The 25,904-nt window shown below is 45.7% G+C and overlaps 1 protein-coding gene across 1 annotated transcript in view; it reads left to right on the plus strand.

The window, feature by feature from the left end:
- Positions 1–25,904, plus strand: part of LOC119176822 (uncharacterized) — a 52,375-nt gene that overhangs the window by 14,209 nt on the left and 12,262 nt on the right. Inside the window, exons 3-7 of the mRNA XM_075877608.1 lie at positions 11,005–11,130; positions 11,493–11,594; positions 12,229–12,393; positions 16,186–16,278; positions 18,735–18,917. Coding sequence (XP_075733723.1) covers positions 11,005–11,130; positions 11,493–11,594; positions 12,229–12,393; positions 16,186–16,278; positions 18,735–18,917 — 669 coding nt within the window. The remainder of the gene's footprint in view (positions 1–11,004; positions 11,131–11,492; positions 11,595–12,228; positions 12,394–16,185; positions 16,279–18,734; positions 18,918–25,904) is intronic.

Genomic DNA, 25,904 nt, shown 5'->3' on the forward strand with positions numbered 1-25,904 from the left:
ATTAATGCCCTAGTTGGTATCAAATAAGTGTGCTTGCAGCAGTTACTCAATGAGTGTTTAGATAAAGCTCTGAAAGGCCGCTCTTCTAGCTTTCGGTGGGACTGTGCTGGGCCTTCCACGCAGGCCTGGCGTTTTTGTGCAATTCGGCGCATATGATTGATAATTAGGCTGCAATTCCTGCAGGCAAGGTCTTTCGCTATCGCTGCTTTCCCTTTGTAGAAGTGGACAACATGTCATTGATGCAAGTGGAAGAGAGACTTACGGAGCCATTTCACCAATGTTGTGTTTGCAGGGCCATGAAATAAATGCTGCGACCTTTCCATGTGAATTTTAAGACGTTAGGGCAGGCTCTACGAGACTCGCATAGTCTTCGTTCAGCACAAACTGCTCCAACGTGTGTTCTATACGGGTATATCCTTTACTCATGTTGTCGCCAACCAGTCTTGAATTTCATGCACACAAAATTTCTGGCATTACGTAATAGGTAAACTGAAGCAGTCAGTCTGCATTTCACACTCACTGTGTATCGGCTTCATTTTGCGATGAAATACCAATGAGCGGCATGTGAATGACATCTGATGGTGTATGGTGTTACCAGACAGCATGAAGTAAAAACCTTAACTGTCACCTTTTTTAATTCCGACGCATAAAAGTATACAGATTTTTTAAATGTAAATAATGACAGACTTGTGAATTCTTCCCGACAGTTGCGAGTGTGAGCTGGCTTTTTCTATTGTGGGCTATTGACTCGCTTCCTTCACAGCTAAGAGTCACTTGCTGTGCGAAGCAAGAAAAGTGAGAAAGCGTATATGACAGGGCTTACGAACGTGTATTATCAACGCGATCATATTAACCATTCCGAAACAAGTGCACCGACGCAATCCTATCAACGTTTCTAAAACTTGTGCACTGACGCGATCGTATCAACGATTCTGAAACTTGTGAACCATTATCATCCACTTACAGCAAGGAAGTGGCAGGTCATTGTGGCAGCCGACAAGACTGCTAGGCAGCGCAGCTTATTTTCGATGACTTTCTTTTTTGTTACATGTGTATACTCATTCCTGATAAGCGGGAAGGCGTAATGTTCTGTATTGTGACAACTGCTGCCTGCATTTTTTTTGCCCTTTCTTAATTTGTGTATGTCTTAGTATCCAAGGCGATTACAGTAACTATTAAATGATAACTAATGAGTTTGCATAAGCTGTAAGGTTGGAACGGCAGAGAAGAGTTCATTGTTATACATGTAATATAGCCACACTATATGCGTGTAGTTCGATGTCTCATAATGGGGAAAATTAGGATCAATACTTTCTAGACGATTATCAGAAAATAATAAAAAATAATGGTAAAAACGTTAGAACTTAGAGCTAGTAATGAAAAATAACTTACAACCTAAGGATGATGACAATATAAACAGGTATTGCACCAACTTTATCAAAACGCCATTTTCCGCAGAATAGTTTAATTTTAAAGAACTTCTTCTAAATACTGCAGAAATTATATTGCCGATTTGGCCATACAGTGCGAATGATAGAAAGAAAAAAATTAGAAAGGCGTAGCCAGAAAAACTTCACCCGTTTTTCATTCATACGTCTGTGCATGTGCTTATATGATTATATATATATATATATATATATATATATATATATATATATATATATATATATATATATATATATATATATATTCCACGAGTGTTGAAGATTGGGCGAGTTGGTTCGTCGTACTTGAACTTGTATAGCGCATTACGGGGAAGAAGAAACGGCCGAGCAGACCGACACAAGAGGACAGAGCGCTCTGTCCTCTTGTGTCGGTCTGCTCGGCCGTTTCTTCTTCCCCGTAATGCGCTATACAAGTTCATGTATATATATATATATATATATATATATATATATATATATATATATATATATATATATATATTGTGAGCATTGTCTATGTACTTCGTCGCTTCCTGTGCGTCATGCCAGCACCGCTAACGTACCACGTGTCTTCCCGCGGGACCATTGCAACCGCTCCTATGAATTTGTGGGCATAGACTTATACGCACCTCTTCCGCTTACGCAAACCGGTCACCGTTGAATTGTTACTGCCGTGGACCACCTTACTCGCTACGGCTACGCGGAGACGGCAGCTCTTCCATCTGGTGCTACCTCTGAAGTAGCCGATTTTTTCCTTCGCGCCATTATTTTACGACATGGCGCACCGCGTGTGCTTCTTAGTGACCGTGGCAAGACATTTCTTTCACACGTTCTTGCTGAAGTCCTCCCAGGCCTCTAACACCATCCACAAGACCAAATCAGCGTATCACCCAGAAACTAATGGTCTGACTGAGAGTTTTCACCGAACTTTGTCCGACATGATCTCTATGTACGTTCGACCGGATCACAAAAACTGGGACACTGTACTTCCTTTTGTCACGTTCGCATATAATACTGCCATACAGCGTACGACGAATTACAGCCCTTTTTTACTGGTTTATGGCCGTGTACTGACTTTTGTTCTGGACACCACCTTTTTGTCCACATCTTCCGTTCCATATTCATCTCTTCCGGAAGAGTTCGCCGCTCGCGTCGCCCGCTGCCGTGAAATCGCCCGCGCCAACACTGCTGCCATTCAGGAGAAGAGACAAATCGACATTGATGCAAAGCGTCGAGTTGTTCTGTTCCGCCCAGGCAACGAAGTGCTTTTGTGGACACCTGTTCGTGCACCTGGGCTCTGCGAAAAATTCCTTCACCGATATCTTGGTCCATACACCGTTCTGGAACGAACATCCGAAGTCAACTATCGCGTTGCTCCTGTCAACGCGGCTCCTGATCGCCGTCACCGCCGCACCGAGATCGCCCACGTCTCTCGACTCTAACCATATATTCGGCGTTCCAACCCTATCCAACTTCCTGCCCTCTTTCGCGAAGGGGGGAAAATAGTGTGAGCGCTGACTATGTACTTCATCTTCATCTGTATGGCAATACCATTGTAGTGATCATCATCGTATGTCACGCGGGCTGGGTCTCTTTGGCTCGTGCACCTGGATTAAAGAGCTAACCTGGTTACTGCCGTACCGGACGTGGTCTCATAATATATATATATATATATATATATATATATATATATATATATATATATATATATATATATATATATATATTATGATATATATACTATATATATATATATATATATATATATATATATATATATATATATATATATATATATATATATATATATATATATATAGTGGGAGTAATACTTCAATGGGCCAGTTAGTCTTTGTGAAGGTATGGGATATGGCACAACGGGAGCGTTGTCAACAAGGATAAATATATTTATTTCCTAACAGTTTCGGGAGGGGTCCTCCCTTCATCAGGGGATGAGTTCCCCTGATGAAGGGAGGACCCCTCCTGAAACTGTTGGGAAATAAATATATTATTTATCCTTGTTGACAACGCTCCCGTTGTGCCATATCATATACATATATATATATATATATATATATATATATATATATATATATATATATATATATATATATATATATATATATATATATATATATATATATATATATATATATATATATATATATATATACATACATTAAGGAAAGAAGTGTATACTTAAGAGCTCGTTTTTCTGTGCTTTACACAATATTAATGAGATCTAACAGACAGTAACGCCAAGGAAAGTATAGGGGAAGATATTATACCAAATTGCAATGTAAATATGAGGAAAAGTGGGTGAAAAGATAACTTGCCGTGGGCAGGATCCTGCCCAGGGCAAGTTATCTTTTCACCCACTTTTCTTCATATTTACATTACAATTTGGTATAATATCTTCCCCTATACTTTTTTTGGCGTTACTGTTTGTTAGATCCTATATATATATATATATATATATATATATATATATATATATATATATATATATATATATATATATATATATATATATATATATATATATATATATATATATATATATAGAAGAACTTGAAGGGAAGGCACGACAGGTCCGGGTATTTTCTATATTGAATTAACTTGAAGATAGCACATAAGAAAAGGATCGTATTTACTAACGTTTCGGCCGTGGCACGGCCGAAACGTTAGTAATATTCGGCCGTGCCACGGCCGAATATTACTATAAAATAGCTCGGTACAGTAAAGGCAATAGCATCTTTTGCCGATCATCGTACACGTCCCCTTCCGTTGTGCGTGGCGGAGCGCGATAAGCCCGTTCATCTGCGCGGCCGTATTCTATGTAAAAATATAGCTGGGCGGGCTACCTATACGCCTTTTTTGGAATATTTCTTAATTTTTCTGTAGGTTGTGAACATGAGTGTTTATTATGCAACGGTCAAGCTTTGAATGAATTCGCACTAAATGTGAGAACAGCGCTACGAAAACAGTCGGGATCGCGTTGTAATTGTCGTGCTTATACATTCAGACGCCACGAATCTCTGACAGACGGCGCTCTTAATTTTAGAGGTGAAGCACCTAAGGAGCTTCTTCACCGTGTCGGCGGCGTGCAGCTTTGTCTGCTATCGTGCTGGTCCGTCTGCCTGAGCGCAAGGGAGGGCGTCACCATCTCAGCACTCGCTGGGTGGCGAGAGGGCGAATGGTGCGCTTGCTTCGGTGAACGCTGGCCTGCCTGCTCTCAGTGAACGAGAACGCATCCTCATCCGCGAAAAACAAAGCCAATGCAGGCAGCTGGTGCTACCGAGTTGCTAAGCTTGCTGACGTCTGCTAGCGAAGGAAACGCAGAAGCTCTTCCTTCTGCAAGTTCCTTCGGACTCCAGCAGATCTCTTCGCACACCTTGGACAACTTCTACTGGTGTCTCATAACCTTTAATGCGCCTCTTTTTTACTTTGCCAAGATTTTTTTTCTTTCACACGTGCTTATGATCAAAAACTTCTTCGCTTTGTCTCACAGTGGTATTCGCTGCATCGACATCTGCTGTACACGACTCAACTTCAATGATAAAGAAAAAAATTAGTGCCTATATAAATAATCATTTGCAAATGGTTTCAGTGGAAATCCGCGAGGTGGCGGAAGGGTATTCCCGTTTTTAGCACGAAGCCACAAGGAAAGCCGTACGGATTTCCTTGTGGCTTCGTGCTACAAACGGGTGGTGCGGATTTCCTTGTGGTTTCGTGCTACGAGCGGGTGGTACCCTTCCGCGATCCGTACGGATTTCCTAGTGGCTTCGTGCTACAAATGGGTGGTTCTCTTCTTTCCCTTTTATAAACACCTCCTTGCACTCTATTTGTGGTTCGTACACACGTTATGTGCAGAACGACTCCTTTTTAAGCGGTGCTCATTTTGACACCTTGAAGCCTGAGCGAACAATCGCCTTTTTCCATTCTTCACCCTTTTCTCACCGGTGACAGCCTTCTATGTTCGAAGTCTGCATGAGAAGTAGTGCCCTTGCACGGGTTCAATTGCGACGGCCTCGCACTCTCTCAACTTCAAGTTACTTTTGCTCTTTTTTTTGTATGGAGTATAGTTGATCTGTGTACGCCCTTCTCCCATAAACAATAACGGTCACTGAACTGTCACTGATAAGGCGTTTGTTAGCTGAAATGTGCTCGTTCACGCCCTTTGCGGTGACTTGTCCTCGATAGCCAGCTCTCTGAGAGTCCTCTTCCTATCTACACGAAAGATTCCTTTCTCCTCGCATCCTTTCTTTTTATTTGAGCTTGCGGAGCGTGCGCAGCGATAAAGTGCCCGAATTCGCTCGCATCTTTGGCATCGCTGCGATTATTCCGTAATGTTCGCAGTGTGCACCCTCCAGATAAATCGAAGTACTTCTAAATATAGCAGCTCTGTTAATCGTGAGAAACGCAATTCGAAGACAGTGAGTTATTGTTCAATTAGGTGTATACGTTTGCACAAGGAGATACCATGCAGTGCGAATAAATTTTTCGCTACGCATGCATTGCAGCCGTCGCGGGAGGCTTTTCTTTCCGGCAACCAGGACGGAGCAGGTGAAATCCACCAGCAAAAGGTTCTAAAAACCTATTCTGCAGCTTCTCGACTGGTTTGGCAAATTTTTGTAGTCAACATGATCGGTATTTTAATCATTATTGGGCGCACGCTTATGTGACGTCATTATGACATCCCACTGGCGTAATATTATGACATAATACCACGACGTCATTGCTTAGTCAAAGGTAGGCTGAGTCCAGAGGCACTGTAAAAGTACGGGATATGCAGAAGGCTTGTTGAGGCGAAAGGGGGGGGGGGACCGTCAGAACAATATATTGAGAAAAAAAAGTAATTAGTTTTTACTTTAGGATCGTCTTCTTAGGCAATTGCCTAAGGTATACATGTGACTTTATTGTGACTGTTCATTGTGAATAGCATTTTAGCATTTATTGGCGTTCCGAGCCCATCGCTCTTGAGACCTCCAGACCCGCTTTGGTCGCGAGGTGATGGATCCATGACAGCGATGTGATATTACACATGCACTGAGAAGAGACTGCCGATAGAGGGGCTATACATTGTAGCGAAGTAGTTAAGGTAGTGCGCTTATAATGCACATCTGGGAGATGCGTGGCCCGTCTCTCTAAGAATGGGACATCCGCCAAACCCGTATTTTCGCGACATGAGTTAAACGGTGGTAAAACCAAATCTTCACAAAGTGCTCTACAATACTGAACCCCGTAGTTCGTAAAGCGAGTTCTGGAAGTTACTACCCCACGTTTTATTTTGATGAGCACCAAGCGCAAACAAGCATTAGACAGAGTCTGGTGTCAGCTATTTATTCTTCGCTGTAATATTTCTACATGCACTTGCAATGCGGTGCAATTGGAGATGCTCCAACGGTAACGACCAAAAATAAGTGTTCATTGTGTAGAGAGGAAGAAGATTATGTGCCGCAGTGGGCCACGACCTTAGCAAGAGGAGCCGAGCGCAAGCTGTTGGTGCTATTACTGCGATTGTGGACTGGTGTGCGCCGCCCGCCATTAGCGTCTGTAAGTCTTCTGAAGGGCAAGCTGTTGCCAATGAACCCCGTTAAAATTGCTTCATTTAAGCCAATTAACATCACTGGAATCGTCGCTGTGTCTGGCAAATCAGATAAAGTGCGTATGGTACATGTTGCTATACCGCAGTCAAAACCAACAGACACTGAAGTCAATTAGGATATAGTGGACGCTATTTGTACTGCTTCAACTGTATTATAGCGAATTTGATGTAAATGTGAAAAAATAAAAGAAGAACGAAAAGAGAACTTCCCACCGGCCGGGACCGAATCATCGGACGCCTCATCCGAACGTTGCAGGTTCGGTATCTGTCGGTTGCAAGTTATGTTTTCGTCCCCTTTAACTCCTTCATATTTATATCATATCTGCTGCAATACAGTTAAAACAGTACAAATGACGTCCCCTATACCTCAATTGGTTTCATTGTTTTTATAAAGGCTGTATCTAACAAAGAAAAAACAAGCCCTTGAATTCCCCGCCTTTCGTTTATACCACACCACGTCGTCTTTAAAACCCTGGTTTTGTCACAACAAACGCAACGCTTGTGTAAGCTGACGCTCGGCAACAGTAGCTGCTGAGCGATGTGAGACCTCTCTGCCACGCAACAATGTCATATTACTGTCGCCGCACGCTATTGGCGGAGAATACGAGGGAAGGTGCCAACTAATATTCTCTGTTCAGTGAGAGCTCCGGACAACAATAGCGACCACCCCATACCGCAACGCATACCGTTGTCGCCGCTAAACATGATGTTTACGGTCCATTCACATCCCGAGATTAAGAAGAGTCCCCTATCTTGGCTGGCTTGTGCGAGCGCACAGCACCGCTGCGGCGCTTATCAGTGCGGAAGCAGATCGTTTCTGAGTACAGGCGCAGCTTGTACAGCATGCAGTGCTGTGAATTGGATCTTTATTCTATACGGTACTGCGGCGTGCTGCATTGCAACGTTTGAATAGTGAAGTATTTGCGTGCGACTTCGAGAATGTTTTTATTGCTCACAAAAATAGAACGTCATCTAAAATTGGCTTCAACTGGGAACTTGCAGTCGACGTGCGCGATTTTTCGCCTCTTACATTTATGACGAGGATCTCAAACTCACCTCAGCTAACGGGCCGCGGTAACAAAATTTAGTTCCGCCAAGGGCCGGGCAGTGAAGAAGGTTGAGTCAGGGGAGTGGGGGAAGGATGGTCTTGAAGCTGTCAGCTGATGCTTCCATGCCTAAAACAAGGCCTTTCCTACGCACATGGAGTTGACTTGAACATTCGAGAGAGAGACATGGCAATCGATATCTATTGCCAGAATAAATAACATATGGATGCTGATTCTGAAAAATAATAAACGGCTTTTGTTCTATATTGATGTTTGAACACACGGTGACCACATAGAGTAAAAAATTCCTACAGACCACTTACGTCAGTGTTGCTCATGGACATACTTATCAAGGAAACAAAAATGGAATGAAGACAGTCATGTGCGGGTCGTGTCATTAGCGAAAGGTACGCAAGCCGCATGTTTGAAACCCCTGGCTTATGGCGTGAATCGTAAATTTTGTAAATTGAATTCAGCAGTTTAGAAAAAAAAATAATGTATCCGCTGCGAAGTACGTTTGCATGAGTGCAATCCAAAGTGGCAGTGTCTACGATGCTATTGCAAATCCTTCCTATTTACATGACAACCAATTACAATTAAGCCATGCGTCATCATGGCTCATGGACCTAAAATTACGGGTGCATGACGGGACGCGACACGAAATTACGCTACTTTAGCTTGTTCGCTCTGTAAGCATCGCATGGCTTACGTATACGGAGTCCCTCCCTAAATATATAAAATCAGCCACAGAAATAGTGTCTGTTGGACACTGTATGCTACACAACTGAGAAAACTGAAACACGATACAGGCAGAATGGGCGCTGACATCAAAAGTGCATGAGACTTTATCATTATAGAGAAGAGCTATGCGTAGCGTTACGATACGCCATCTCTGCAGCTATGACGCGAAGAGGACATCCGATGGTGATCGAGTGTTTGGGGAAAGTGCTCGCGTTAATATTGCGACCGTTGCGAGGAAGGGACATGTGGTGTGAGTTGTGTATAAAGTCACCCTGGCTTGCAATGGCTTGCAGGAAGAATTATGATAGCAATAAGAGAGTAAAGAAAGAAATCGAACACCGAGAGAGTAACTTTATTTAGCACGTATATTGCTGTAGTATATCGAACACGCAGGATCGGTGGGCGGGAAACAAAAATTATTGAGATGCTTCCAGTTAAAGAGGCGCCGAGAAGACTGCCACGTGGATAGAGTTCACCCTGGTCCCGAGAGTGCATACTTCACAGCCGCTCTTTGTGAAACACTGAGAGGACACGTGCTCCAGTGGTGTTACGCCCACGCACTTGGCCGTTGCTTATATATGTCCGGGGCTTTTTGGATTCCAAACAATAGCATTCAGTTGATCTGTTCTGCACGTGAGGGGATGATACTGCACAATATCTATATATCAAAATTATTTTCCACACTTTTACTGCATTTATCGGCTTCCGCACGTCAGCGAATAAGTGAATGGGTGTTCTTTGCTAAGTGAAACGGCTTCCAAACAACCGTGGTGGGGATGGAAAAAGGCGAGAAATAGACGAGAGTGTCTGAAGTAATATTGAAGTAGGCACATAATATGTGTAACTGCATGAGCAGTGATATCGATATATTATGTACTTAGTAAACGACGCTGCAGCAATAACATACGCCGTGGCGCAGTATGTTGGACGGAGATTGTTGGTGCGGTATTCAACAAAATTTCATTGAGAGTGACAGACGCAGAAGATTAGCACTGCACCTATTATTCTCACTTCTTCCCGTCTGAAGCTCTGTTAGATTTCGCGCCATCATATTGAGACCCAACACTGCGAAATGGTTGCGACGACGGATGCGTACCTCCGCGCGGAGGCCACAGTACGCTTTATTCTGTTTCATTTCTTTTATCGAGCGTGTTTTATCTCGCTCCCACGCGTGCCCTCTAATTCTTCGACGCAACTGCGCAAACACACAACTGCGACGTTTGGGTGGTGGCGCCGCAAATGTGATAACTGATAAGTTACTGATTGTGTCCCCAGCCATGGCCACAGAACGCCTTGTCACTGATTAACATGCGCCCTGCCGTTGCATCATCTTGACCATGTGGCAAGCGCTATACTGTGTGTTTTCCTCTCATCTCAAGACACTCCCTTCGATCAGTCGTAACTGATGAACGTTGCCGAGGGGAAGAAACGCAAGCTGCCTCGATTGCAATCAATTGCATTGGAGTAGCGCGGCACTCAATCTGAGGCTTACACTGATCGACTCAGTGCAATCACTTTCGCATTGAATAAGAGTGAGATGCCGCCCCCACGGGAGGTTTTAGCACGAAAGGCACCACTGCATGGCTAGGGCGAAGAATTGTTGTGAGCAGTTGTTCGACACCACTGCATACAACACAAAAATTCATAGCAAACAACTTCCCACGACATCCACCTTCTTTCTCAGAGCAAAAGCAGCAGGTGTCACAGATCACACGGTCACTCTTTACGGTAACGCCTCAGCGAATCACGGCAGGTAAAGCGGTGCTCACACTTGGCAATCATACCGTTTTGATGAGATGTCCGTTAGCACGGGGTTTTACAAGCGGCTCCACTTAGTGTGGCTTTTAGGGCCAGTGCAACTTGGGCTATCTGCTTTTCCCCACGCCTTGTTATCTCTGGGATTGCGGACTTGAGGAGGCTCGAATGGTGCAGGGAGTGATGAGCATGTTCAGAAAAAATGAGACAATCTACCTAACATTAAATATACGAACGTTACAGCCAAAGCAATGACAATGCTGGGGTAACCTTTATAAGTGACACCAAAGGGCCAAGACTGCTAGAGTGGGTCACGTAGCTGCAAAGTTTCCATCAACCACTCTGATAAAGTTATGAAAACTTTTATTATAGATGTTTCTTAGTGATTCGGCCGCGTTTCAAGTCACTGCTCTCTGTTTTTTCTGTTCAGATTCACTCATCGCGCTCATTGCCGGGCAGATCTTCAGACTTAATTGTGAGTCATGGATTTTCTCCGCGGCGTCAAAGAAGCCATGAGAATGTCTCCAGCACCGAGAGTTCAAATGTCCACGTTCAGGTGAGCGGTTACAAAGAAGTAGATATGTGCTCTTCTTTATTTTTTCCCGTTTTTTTATTACGGGTCAGTTGTAGCTCAGTCTAATTTAGCGCGTCAACTTGACCTCAGTGAAACAAAAGCTAGATAAAATTTTCCACCGAGTCTTCTAAATATCAATTACGTTTGCGCTTGCATATATATATAACGAAATATGGACTTGCGGAAGAATATACATATATTTTAGATACACCAGTAATTTTTATAGTCAGTACTATCGTATTCCAATATAACCAAAACTTGTCAATGTTCATTGGCTTTCTTGATTTCATTTTCCACGCACAATGCAATGTCAGATGACTGTTATTTCCGCTTTCTTTTTTCAGATATCAGACATTGCTGGTGACGAAGATATTGTAGCAACGACGTACTTTCTGAAGATATGCAAGTCAACTATATTGAAGCCGTACTCCGTCATTTTGCAATTGGTAAGGCACCAACCCGCCACGGTGGTCAGGTGGCTAAAGCACTCGGCTGCTGACCCGCAAGTCGTGGTATTGAACCCCCACCATGGCGGTCGCATTTTCGATGGAGGCAGAAATGCTTGAAGCCCGTGTGCTTATTTTTAGGTGCACGTTAAAGAACCCCAGATAGTCGAAACTTGCGGAGCCCTTCGCTATGGAGTCTCTCAATCAAGGATGATGGTTTTTGAACGTTAAACCCCAACAATTATTAGGAAGGCACCACTGGAAACACAAATTAATAATTTTATTGAAGTACCCTAATGCCCGAATGAAGCAGTGGTCTCCCCAGTTGCCAACAGACATTATAATCAACTAAGGTTTAAGGAACGTCTATATAGGTACAGACCATGCAACTTAAAATAATTAATGCAGAACAGCTATTGTCACTGAATTTCCTAGACTCGCTTTTCGAGGTTTTCCAGATGCTGTAAACTTATCGTCATAGTGCTTCATCGCATCGTTGAACAACATACATCGATCATACACGTAGCCAAAGCGGTCGTGTAGGTACAACACAAACACACACAGACTACAACGACAGCAACGCTGAAATTATTTATGTCCACGTGTGCCCTGTTTTATTGTAGACTTCTCGCAGGTAGCATGGCGGAAGTTTCGCAAGGACAACCCCACGCGTCACCATCTATCCTGGAGGTTCATGAACGTCTTGTACCCAGGCGTTGTCCTGACTCTACTGCTTTTTTATGCGGCTCTTCAGGGATTGGCCTGCCCTGGACGTCTAGAGTTCAAAACAACGCAAGCGGTAAGTTTTGCTAAATCTCAGATTCCTTAGAGAAACTATAAACTGCAATGGATCAGGCATGGATAATTACTGTAAGGAATCATAGTGCTCATGCGTTTAAACTGGGAATTGCTGCGCACTCAAGTGCCTTTTTTTCGCAGAATATTCATGATAGAAAAAAATATCTAGCATTATACAAGCTGGCTTCAATACAAAGAGTCAGCCATCCAAACACTTCAGGGTCATCAGAGATAAGCAATTAGCTGTGAGTAGTGGTGGGTGAACAGTGAATTTTATAACAAATTGAATAGTGATAACACCGAATAAAATACAAATACAAACCGAATACTGCCCCCATAGTTTTTGAATAGTCAGACAACCATTGTAGATGTTTTGCAGTGGTCTCTCAGGCAACTTGCGAGAGTGGAGCTCCAGGTCTGCTTGGGGATCTCAGCAGCCTCCACCAAATGTGATGACGTTTATTGAACCGGAGAAGTCGCAACGATGTCGCAACAAAAAATGGCCGTACGACAAGTCTGGCAAAGGCGGCCCAGGTTCTCGTGCAATCAGAGCACGGGGTTTTTTTCTTCTCTTTGGAAGGCGTATACACGTTAGTGCGTATGCTCCACTACAATACATTCAAGCTGAAAACGTTAAGGTTGCCATTATTATGCACGCACTTAACCTGTTCCTCATTATTTCTTCTTGGCGTCCCATCTCAAAAAAAAAGGGGGGGGGGATGAAAGGCCTTTACTGATGAAAGCTACGCCATAGTAGGCATCTCTATCACCTACGGATAGCGTCGGTGTCAAAGAGCACATGCCATCCTAATGTTTACGTCGGGCCGCGGCCGTGAGTTATGAACTTTTGAAGAGGCCGTGCTCTACATACACGCGCATCATAGCGTTTCCATCGGGACACCACTCTCGCCATGCACTGTAAATCGAAAGCGATGTAACTAACTGCCCTCCTTCTCAATGACATCGCCTTAATCGGGAAGTCTGCATGGAGTTCTGCAACCGTGGGTGGCTCAAAAACATTTTTCTTCCACCCTTTGACCCTGCATAACCAATATAAATTTTAAAAACTTGATGTTGCACGATTCGCCAGGCTGAGTGTGCCTGAAGCTTCAGTAGCTGCGCGTGAAACTGTGGATCTATGCCATCTCCACTTCAAAGAAATGTTTATTCGTTTCCTATAGGCTCATAGAATAGGGACCAGATCAAAATTGTTGCTGCAGTATTCAGCTCTTGTACAAAAACTACGCCGATAAACGTTTTATGCCCTCCTTGCCGGAGGTCTGGCCCCGAGTCTAGTCACTGTATGTACTGGTGGCTGCGGAATCTGCAGCAACGGTTTTGTTATCGTCTTGTGGTTTTTGCCAAATATTATAAAAGGAATCTATTATCTAAGCAGTTTATAAGGACAGCCGTGACTTTTGTGAACGTACACATTATTTTTATTACCTAATAGGTTATCAACTGCAAATGTCAATACCCCAAAAAATACATATGAGCAAACAAAACATGACCTCAATGACGAGGTTAGTCACCCACCCGACTAAATTAATCAACACGTTTCAGGAGCCTTGAGATAAAAACTGATTGCGCAACTCGACGTAACTGCGTGTTGTTATGCCCGAGTTTGAGAGCGCTTCTTCCCACGCGAACGAGCGCAGTTCCAACGAACTCCCCCCCCCCCCCCCTCCCATCTCTACATTCCACGCAGGCGCCGCCGAACCACGTGTAGTTCCGGGGAAAGCTGCGCCTCCTCCGCCGAGCCCCGGGAACTGGTCTCATGGAAAAGACCAAAACGTTCTTTAAGGCCGTGCCGGCCCGATGTTTGAGAATTTTTCCCCCAGCCGATGTGGTCGTCCTAGACGGCTCTATGCAAACGATAAGCTTCTGCCATAAACGTTACTACCTGTTCTAACGCGATAGCGTTAGAGAGCTCGTGTCGCAGCAATTGCGTAGTCGGCGTCGGCCCCGTTGGTTGTGAGCGAAAAATCCTCCGTGAGCGAAAAATCAAGAAAGAAGCAAACAGAACAAAGAACAAAATTTTCGGTCTTATTGAAGATCGAATTCATGCCGTTCGCGTGGCAAGCAGGTGTCTTACTACAAAGCCACGGTGTTACTTGCAGTTTCTTCGGGGAAAGAACACTACATAAATGTCACGTAGTGGAAGGAGTCTCCTTAACGCAATTTGTTCGACGGGTGTCACGACGAAAACAAGTACATTTGGCGATTTGTAGGAGCATTCGAGGGGCCATCAAACTATGTAGAAAAAGGTCGGGATAGTGGATCCATCGCCGCTTAAAACACACAGGACTTTCAAACAGCTCTAAAAATGGACAACTATGTCAATCTAGCGCAAAACATATCATGGGTTTGCAGAGGCGTCGATTAAGCAACCAACAAACGCTAGATAATGTGCTGCCATCTGTGAGGTATTGTGGGACTCTTTATCGCCTCCAATATGGCAAGCGTGCTGCGCGTATCTTGGAGGCCATGCAACTCTTGCTTTAGATAACAAAACATGTATGTACCATTCGCGCGCACGTGCGCTGGTACAATCTGCTCTCTCTCTCTCTCTCTCTCTCTCTCTCTGTGTGTGTGTGTGTGTGTGTGTGTGTGTGTGTGTGTGTGTGTGTGTGTGTGTGTGTGTGTGCGAGCGTGCGTGTGTGCGTGTGTGTGTGTGTGTGTGTGTGTGTGTGTGTGTGTGTGTGTGTGTGTGCGTGCGTGCGTGCGTGCGTGCGTGTGTGTGTGTGTGTGTGTGTGTGTGCGTGCGTGCGTGTGTGCGTGCGTGCGTGCGTGCGTGCGTGTGTGTGTGTGTGTGTGTTGGGGGGGCGGCAAAATTTACCTTCGAAGTGGTGACCTCTTTGGATGAAAACGTCGTCCCCTGTTTCCCTATAGGCCTGGCGTCTAGGGATGATTGCCTCCCTATTTCGCCTGTAGGCGAAGGCTTCAGCTACGTCCGTTCGGCTGCTCACCGCTCTCGGCTACCGCTACCATCGCGCCACAGCGAATTCCTAACAGTAGTGGCAGCGGTGGGATGCCACCGAACCCGAATTCCTAGTGGCAGCGGTGGGATGCCATCAAATCCGAAGTCCTAACAGTGTGCGATTACTGTACCCGATCGGTCATCTACCGCATAAAACTGTTCACATCGCCGTGTCCCTTGCCTCCGCATGCCATGAACGATTTGGAATCCAAGACGCGAACTTGTCTGGCCTTCCTCTTTTTTTTTTCTTACTCCTGTTACGTTTTTTGCCACGAGAATTTACGTGATGAAGGGAAGATGAGCTTGTTTTTAACGGCTACCCCACAATTAAGACAGGATCTTCTTCTGCAGACTCGCATTCCAGTCCCGACATACAGTAAGCTTGAGCCTTGCCGCGGTGGTCTAGTGGCTAAGGTGCGCGGCTGCTTGCCCGCAGGTAGCGGGATTGAATCCCGGCTGCGGTGGCTGCATTTTCGATGAAGGCGAAAATGCTGTAGGTTCTTGTGCTCAGATTTGGGTGCACATTAAAGAATTCCAGGTGGTCCAAATTTCCAGAGCCCTCCACTGTGGCGTCTCTCATAATCATATGGTGGTTTTGAGACGTTAAGCCCCACATACATAACAGTCAATCATTTACTGTATTTTTTGTACTTCCTGGACTCTGTAGGCCTTCTATATTTCTTTGTAGAAGCTGACACTTGCCATTTAAAGGATGTAAAAGTAGAGATTGGAAACCTTTCTGCATGATAAAACTCGTCGCTATTTCTTTGTCGTTCTTCAGCATTGCTCTCTCTCTTGTTTCATTTTGTGCAGTCGACTCTCCGGAACGCGACCAGACCCACGCCAAGAAATGTGACCCCGACACCGGTATACTATTACTGGGAGGAATATGACGACTACACAACCGTGAGTAGACGTAGGTTGCTTGCCACGACTTTCTTTGTTTCCTAGAACGCTGAAAACTTCGTTTGGATGCCTTAATTGACAGTGACTTGTGCTAACAAGTTGGTGTGCCCAGAAATGTCATGCCTTTCACAACGCTTGTATGTTGATCCGCCGATACCTCTTAAGCCGTCACCCAGACCAAAACGTTGCTAGTGGATCGCTTCCTTCCTGAATTCGTCGTCGCGGCTACAGTCTCGTTTGACTGGAACGCCCTCGTTGCTGAAGCTAAACACAGACTCTGTTTTGGTATGCGTACGCTAATAGTATCAAGACAGGCCCACAGCCGGAGTAGGGAGGGGGGGGGGGCGTGCTTAAGGGCTTTACTAACCTTTCCGCGATTATGACGCAGGGGGTGTTCTCCCAAAAAGAAGTAAAGAAAATAGGTGTTTTTCTAAAATGCCAAGGTCTTAAACAAGTGCCCTAAACCTGAAAAAAAAATCCTTGCTACAGGCTTGCATGAAAGACATGTGGACAGTCCACAGTAAGCCTTCTTCATGAAAAACAAGGGTTCAGTTTGGTCTAGTTAGTAAACCAGTTTCAACAAACAGCGCAGGAGCAGACAACTAGACTAGGAAAGGAACAAACACAAGCAGTGACTTCCAAATGATGACTTATAAAAAACGCAGATGCACCTATGCCGGTGTACTACAACGCGTCACCACTCGAAAACAGTCACGTATAACAATTGTTAAGAGGTTAAATAGCAAAATCTTATACGGCGTAACAGAGTACACGATATGCAAAAGCACGAGAAGAAGCAACAAAAAGCATGTTAAAGATGTGTACTATGGTTTAGGCATGATTTACGCCGTCAATAAATGCCATTTATTTTGGAGTCAAGAGAACTGAGCGCTTGTTGACACAGTGGCTCTTTGAAATAATCGAGGCTTCAATAATCACTCGTGTCTGATCATTCAGACGCTTCGCCAGGGCGGCAGTTTGGTAAAATACGGGAGTGCAGCCGCACTGAGCCCAGTGCTGAGCCAAGCAATCGTCATTTTTTTTTCTGCATCTTCAAACTGGGTTCATGACTTCATGTAACCTGATGATCAAGCATCGGTCTCTTTGACCAATATATTTGAGACCGCAGGAAAGGGAAACATTGTACAAAACTTTGTCAGCATATTAATCAAAAAGGTTTTTATGTTTTCCCCCTGTACTTGCACTGTGCCTGCTTTACTGGACATGTGATATACAGAACTCATGCAACTTTGTGCTGCGCATAAAAAATTAAAAAGAAAAACCCAACCGTATAGGCTTATCTTCTTGAGTCCAGCGACACTCGATATACGTAAGGTGTGACTTCCACTGCTTATCTTAATACCGGGTGCTGGGGGAGGGGCTCTGTATGCTGAGAACTCGTGGACGATTTCTGTAGGGTTATAACAAGCATTTACCAAGATGATACAAGTGAATCTACAAGATATTCGTCAAGAATGCCACAAAAGGCTGCTATATCGCTCAGGCAAGCTTACGACACGTGCGCGTATCCTCTGAAGTGGCTATAATTCCCAAAAAGATATTGCACATTGACATGAAAGTGGCACATTTTTGAATGTCCATGTATTGTGAACAAAGCGAATGTCGTATTACATGACTGAATTATTTCAGCGCATAAGCCACACACGTAAGCTTTAGCGACCGTGGCTTATGCGCACGCAAAAAATGTTACCACTATAGTGTTATTTTGTAGGACCCTCTCCTCAGAATACTTAGAGGCAATTTGAACATATGACCTTAAAGGGCCCCTAAGCCACCTGCGATGATATTTTTTTTTTGCAAAATGCAAAAAAAAATCATCACCATCAACAATGCAATCAATGTCGCCATCAACAATACCAAACGTGGCAGCACTAGGAGCCACGGGCGCTCCACAGATTTTAATAAACAACCTCCTCTCCTCTGACCATGACGTTAACATTGTTGTCTGTTCATGTCATCCATAAAATAATCTAGACGCACAGTCTCAAAAACGTTAAAAAATTTCGAAAGGAAATAGCTCAGCCAATCACGATGAATAACATATCGTTAGTGAAGCCAGTGGACCATTGGGGAAAAAATCACCTATGGAGCAGAAGTTTTGTAAATTAGACCTCTGTTTGCACGCCGGTACGCGCGCTCATTACTATTTCTCCTCGCAAGGCGAGAATAAACGTGCGGGGGCATCTTTTGTATCATCAACCGAGTGTAAACCCGCTATTACGGCACCGTCTGAAAAGATTCTTACGGCTGCGTGTTCATTACAAAATCGAACACAACTGCAATGAACCCAACCATATTTTGACCTTTGGATGGTTTAGGGGCCCTGGGCTGAGGAGGAACATACCGTTCTTGCCGGGTGGTTGAGGATGCACGTGTTTTTGTTTTGCAAAAGACTAAAAATTTTTTACGTGGAGGAATGCGAGATTTGATTGCAGGGCGTGATGGGGGAGCAGACGCAGAACTACGAGTCGGAGTTTCTGGGCGACCTGCCGCTGTGCCAGCACCGGCTCACCCTGTACATCCTGCCCAGCCTGCTGCAGGTGATCGCCTTCCTCTACGGCTCCTATATGTTTCGAATCATAGGGGTCGACGAGGAGCTGTATGCCATCATGGAAAAGGTCAGTCGGCGTTCTCCTATTGCGTCACCTGCTCGTGAGAATTGGCCTGAAAGCACTTCAGCACTGTGCTGAGCTTTGGCTTCGAATTTTCACAGCGAGGCTGTATAGGTTCTAGCATCTCACATCCGCGGATAACAGACGCGAGCAACAACTGTTTTCTAAGAACCAATCAACTTGACTCGTACATTGTTTTTGTGTCAAGAAAAGAGACTCTGACACGAAATTAAACGTAGGTTTTCATGATTTCGAAGACATGGCAGAGTGGCGTGAACAATTTTGCTTCAACGATAAGACCACTTGCAGAAGAAACGGATACTATGACATTTTTGTACTTTCCAAACAACCTGGCAATCTATGTACTACATGATTTCATTTTGAGGCGGCGTCCGAACACCGTTTGTGAGATAATATGCGTCATGCTCAAAAGAAACAGTGGGATATCAGAGTGTACGTCTTCTTATTCGGTCAACATAGTCAGTTATGGTAATGTTAGAATTCACTACAACATTATTCACTATACCAGATCCCCCAGAGGCGGAGCTTCACGCGTTTTCATCCTCACAGTGTAAGTTCTTTGAATTGTTTTGTCGTCATTTGTGAATAGGCGAGAGAATTGTGAAACGACGCCCAGGATCACGCTGGTAGAGTGATTTGTCGTACATTTCGGTACGTTCTTTTAAGTGTGAATACACTTTATAAGCAACCCCAAACCATCCACCACCGTCGGCGGCGTCCTCAGTCTTCTCTCTATCTTTAAAAGAAAGAGGACTTGGCGGGCCGCAGCGCGACGCTCTACCGAATAAGCCACGGACGCGACGCTGATATCGGTGTCAGTAACGCGCCTTATATCTTTAACGCCACTGCGCGCGTCCCCCTCCCCCTTCGCTCGCTCCTCCGCTCTCCTCGCTCGCTACAGCTGCGCGCACGCCCCCCTCTCTCGCGCGCCCGCCTTCTCTCTCAGTCTCCCGTCGAGAGCGGGTCGTGCGATGGATGTCCCGGAGGCAACGATACCATCAACAACGAATGCAGTACAACCGAATGCCAGCACTGCACCCGTCGTTGGAGGTGACGGTACCGCGGTGGTTTCGCCGACGTTCGAAGACAAGGCGGCGCTGCGTAGGGCTCGTGAGACCGAACGTAAGCGGGCGAAGCGTGCAGCGGATGCCGAACTGCGCGCTCGCGAGGCCGAGGACAAGCGGGCGAAGCGTGCAGAGGATGCCGAACTTCGCGCTCGCGAGGCCGAGGACAAGCGGGCGAAGCGTGCAGCGGATGGTGAACTGCGCGCTCGCGAGGCCGAGATGAGGCGTCAGCATCGAGCCGCGAACGCGGCCCAAGAAGCGGAACGACAACGCAAGCGTCAGGCGGACAAGGGCGATGAAGGCCGGCGTCAAGACGCCGCTCGCAATCGTCAACGGCGAGTGGACGTTCCCGAAGCCGTTCGAGCCAGTGAACGTGCCGCGCGGGAGAGGGTGCGAGCCCTGGACTTTGCTCGTCCGGACGCGCGTTTCAAACGCGACTTTGTGGATCGCAGCTTCGGTCACAGCTGCGCCGTGTGTGACCGGCTGTGGTTCGATAACAACCTGAGCTGCATTTTCGGCGTGAGGAACGAGACCAACAGGTTGAACGCGTTGCGGGTTCTTTGGAACGAGCTCGGAAGACGGTCGGGCGAACACCGATGCGACGACATGGATGCGCAAGACCCGCGGCTGGCTCCCTTCGGTGCGTTCCGGGTGTGTGCGTCTTGCCGAGAGTCCCTGCTGGCCGGGCGGGTTCCGCCGTTGAGCAAGAGCCACGGCTACGCGTACCCGCCTCGTCCCGCGGACCTCCCCGATCTGAACACGGTGGAAGAGCGCCTCATCTCGCCTCGACTCCCCTTCATGAGCATCAGGCGGCTCACGCGGGGGCAACGGTCAGTAGGCATTAAGGGACAGATCGTGAACGTGCCCATCGATGTTCCGAGCGTGGTGGAGTGTCTTCCGCGGCTGGTTGCCGAGGACGTTGCGATAGACGTGCACGTGAAGCGGAGGCTGGTGAGTCCGGCTACGTACAGGCGCGGACTGGTGAAGTGCGGTAACATCTTGGCGTGGTTGAAGCACCTGGAGCATGCGCCGTTGTATGTCGATAGCGACGTGCGCATCGACTGGAGTCGGCTGGGTGTGATCAAATTGCGATTCCCAGGAACCATTACACCATAAAGGCACCATAGTGTGATTAATAAATATAATAGTGCGAATTAATAAATACCCCTCATAGCATCACGCCGTGGATTCGCACTTAACCATGTTCACCCTCAGGGAAATGCTTGGGAGTTTTGTTTTTTCGTCCTCACTTAGTATTGATTTTGTTTCGTGTTTTCTTAATAGGAGTACAACGATCATATGGGACCTTTAATTGACTCACCCGTATATGCATACTATACACGTTGGGCACTGCGCGTCCATGTGGCCCGCACCCAGCTGGTCACTGAAAATCGCATTAGGTTTGACCTTTCGCAACTAAGGCGAAAGTTTGCGCAACTTTTCTCTGGTACAGAAAAATTCGGCAAGCCGTATACACTGGATAAGAGTATAAGTTCGATTCTAAAACAAGTTTATCCCGCCGCAAGCGCCAGTCAGGCATATTTGGGAGCTATACTGAAACTATCACGAGACTATCGGGGTTTTATTTGTTAAGGCATTTAGACATTTCATGATATATGACATAAGTCTCAGAAAGCAATAATATATATTGCGTGAAAATCACATACTGCGTGCCTGGCCGCGGCTCTGAATTTCAGTACACAGTACAACACTGTCTATCGCCATCAGGAAGGCTGTTAGCATTGCTATATTCGCACTAGATACGGTCGCCTGTAAACTGCCTTAGTTATGCTAGGAACACGTGGCAGCTCAGCTAAAACGAGGCAATGGCGCATCGCTATCACGACATAGTTAGATTCTGGGTACCGAACTTTTCACTACGGGAATCCGTGCTGCTGCTATTTAGAAAGTTTGCGTAACCACTGGCTGAACTGTCACGCGCTGGGTATTCAAGTTTAATGTTATTACATCATAAGACAGAAATATAACGTGCTTAGTGAGTTGGTGCTTGTTTATAATAGCTGGGGATAATTATTTCGAACGTTTTGCGCTTGTGTGTAATGTTTGGTGTCGTATTTGTGTCGTTGTGAAGTTGATATGTATCAATACTTATTTAGACAGGTCGCAGGCCTCACTCGCTTCACAGGCAGTCATCTGACGGAAAAAAATATGGGTAGATTTTGAAGGCACGACGTGAGGGTAACATGCAGCGTTTGAAAGCACCATCTGTCGCGAAGGGAGAATGCGAGAAAGTGAAGCGTTCGAAAGAAGCTACTTTGGCACGAGAGAAGCGCATATATGTATAGTACATCCAATCGATGCCTAATTTTAGTATACTTTGGTGAAAATGCTCGCGTGCTGGCCATACAGTTAATGACATAGCACCACTGTGCATCACTGCATGTATCACGCATAAGAACGGAAGTGTCACAAAAAAAAAAGGGGGGGGGGGGAAGATCCCACGTACCTGGGAATCGACGTTATGCAAAAGATGGGGAGGGAAGGCGACCGTGTTGCAAATTTTTTATTGAGCAACCCGTCATCAAATGACGCTAAATATATGTACAAATGATGCACGCACAGACATATGTTGAAGAGTTGCGGATGTTTATATAACCAGCTGTTCGCACTTGCGCAACGATGCCAACTGTAGCTTGCGTATTGTATAGCAGCACCAGAAAGTGATATGAAGCGCTGATGCTCGCGAAGATGCTGGCCCTGGACACAGCTACATAAATCAACTTCAGCGCGTGAGAACCAACCATCATTGACGCAACCCGACGTGACGGCTGTATCAACAAAGTACATATGCAATTTGATAGTTAGCATGGCAACTACTATCGACGTTTCACGAAGATTAGCGTCTATTTGGAAAGTAGTTCCAAGGCCTGGCGTAGCTCTGTGGTAAAATGCTTCATTGCCACGCAGAATGCTTGGGTTCGATTCCAGCTGGAACCCTGACATTTATTCTTTGCGTTCGTCGGGTCGACGGTACCGATGTCGAGTATTACTTCACGCTCGCGCGTTAAAATTGCACATGAGTGTTCCCATCGTTCCTATAGGTGGATACTAACCCCCGTATTCAGAAACGCTCCTTGACCTGAATTTCACTTCAAACCGCCTTCATGCAGTGCGTTTGTGCTGCCTTGGCACCGCCTAAAGACAGCGCGTTCGAAACGCGTTTGTGCTGCATTAAAGTCGGTGGGAAGTCAAGTTCTAGTCAAGCAGCGTTTCTGAATACGGGGGTAAGTGTCAATCACCTGTGACACACACCCGCATAGCAGCGGCACATACCCGGCTCTGTGTATGTGCCACTCTGGCGGGAAGTGTTTGACGACGTATACGCGACAAGATTGTGATATTATTCATGTCTTGATCAGCACGTCATATTCGTCAAACCATCTTATCCTCCCATGCTAATTTTCGTTCACGCCAAGTTATAAGGGTGACCTCGAGAGCACCCAAACGTAAGCGGCTAGATAGGTAGACAGATACGCACAATGTCGCAGAAGTTCGCTAAGAAATGCTTCGATTGATTATGTTCCGAGTGGTTACCACGCGTACAATTAAAGGGCAGTGGGTATGAAATAGTTCTAGAATGTACACGATCGATACATGGAGGTTACCGTAACAGTACAGGATTTCCACTTTTATATATGCACTCTGCATCGTCGCTTGTGTTATCGACTGGTTCTACTTGGGAAAAGTTGACAATACAAGGTGAAGGCGGGAACGAATACGAACGGCAGGTATGTTAACCAGAATAGAACCTGCTTAGTCGCAGGAGGGAGGGCAAGAGTTGTGCCCTTTTCGAGTATATTCGCATGTATAATACAAACGTAGGCACGAACATACATAAATTATGCTCCACCTCTTACGCCCCCTCCCCCCAACAAACAATTCTGGCTATGTCTCTGTCCCTGCTGTCTAGAATAGCCGGTATGATATCCTACGCTTAGGAACTTGAATGATGTGCACCCGAAAAATAGCTTATGGCCTAGTGGTTAAACAATTGGGTCACTTTGAGCTAAGTATGTAGTTGCGCTAAGCGAAATGCACACACGAGTCACCAACCAAACAAGAGCAACTACATTACAATGGCGTACAAACTATCCCAAATATAAGCTTTGCTAACAAATGGAAATATGCAGATTACGACAACTGTTACGTCATAGAAAACGCGTATTTTAATAAAGCTTTACATTATTTTACTCTACAAAGACTGACGTCACCGTCTCGGCAGGGCATTCAAGGGGGTCACGCATATTTCGAACAGCTCAGAGTAAAGTATGGCGGTGCCTAGGAAGCAAGTGCGCGCAGGAAGGTATAAAATGGCGGAGAGACGACGAGAGAGGTAGAGAGCGAGGACAAGGTTATCCTTCCCTCTTTTGGGCAGTGGTAGCTAAGGTAACCTTACAAAAGGGGCACACTCAACCTGACAAAGGAGGTGAACGACAAGCATTGAAGGAAGGGGGAGCGGCTAACACAGGCTTTGAGGGGGAGAGCGATAGCCCCTAGTGTCCCCCCCCCCCCCTGTTTTTGTATCCGCCACTGCAGCATTCAAATACTTATTTATAGCTGCACTATTGTTCATTGTTTGCCCCAGCTCTATTCAAGGCATCTTTCGTCTACCGTTTTATTTTTAAAATGCCGTTGATTGCAGGTGATTTATTTCTTGCAACAAGTCAAATACAGTTAAGATATGAATACAATTATAGGACACATTTAGACGTACAGGTGGGCTAGTTGGTAAGGAACAAGACAGATAAGGGTCTCACAGAGCCGGCAGCAACGCGGGAACATGGTGAAGGGGTCTAGACGTATAGTTCATCTAGACAAAGAGATCTATGGTTAACCCCCCCCCCCCCCTATGCCTCGCCGTGGTGGTTTAGTAGCTAAGGTACTCGGCTACTGACCCGAAGGTCGCGGGTTCGAATCCCGGCTGCGGCGGCTGCATTTCCGATAGAGGCGGAAATGTTGTAGGCCCGTGTGCTCAGATTTGGGTGCACGTTAAAGAACACCAGGTGGTCGAAATTTCCGGAGCCCTCCACTATGGCGTCTCTCATAATCATATGGTGGTTTTGGGATGTTAAACTCCACATATCAATCAACCCCGCCCCCTCCCTATATCTCTCCTCGTAAAAGGGAAACATACGCCTCTGGCTGGAGGTGTGGCAGCTTGGGCAAGTTGGTATCACATGATGATAGTTATAGCGCGAGAACAAAATGACGACACAGAGACAAGAAGGACGAAGGTGTTCTTCGTGTCCTTCTTGTATATGTGTCGTCGTTCTGTTCTCGCGCTATAACTATCATCTGGCATGAGGTTTGGAAAGATGTTTATTTCTGCAACCCCTAAGGGATCATGCTGAAGCATCCGCGATTCGGAACAGAGTGGAAGCACTATGATTAAGCGGATCATCGCCTCGAAGAGGGCACAAAACAATACAGGGTGTGAGAAAGGGCGAGACCCTCCATGTAACAGCGGCTGCACCGTACTATAGTACGGAGTATAGATAAGGTCAAGGAGCGGCGGCGATGTGACTTCTCGAGAGCAACAGGTGAAGCCTTGACGAAGGGCACTGTTTACGTTTAGTGCAGCGACATAATCGGTCGCGCGATAAGCGTTCCCCTACTGCGGCTGAGGTCACTGCCATGGAAAAATCATATATGTACACGAAAATGAATGCTCGTTTTCCGCATGTTTTCTTACGTCTATGGTAAGCTTTTTTTCCCCTCCCTAGACACGGTGTATTTGTTTTATCGATAATGTAATGTAGGGCGCGTCGGTTATTTAAAATTACTGTTTTTTTTTTCCTCTCTCGTAATGCTTGCACTTAAAGCGCAGACCAGACGACATCGATGGTGACGCATGCATAACTTCCGTTCCAGTGCACGGTGGTGATTG

This window comes from Rhipicephalus microplus, chromosome X, assembly GCF_043290135.1.
Source record: "Rhipicephalus microplus isolate Deutch F79 chromosome X, USDA_Rmic, whole genome shotgun sequence".
Lineage (NCBI taxonomy): Eukaryota > Metazoa > Arthropoda > Arachnida > Ixodida > Ixodidae > Rhipicephalus > Rhipicephalus microplus.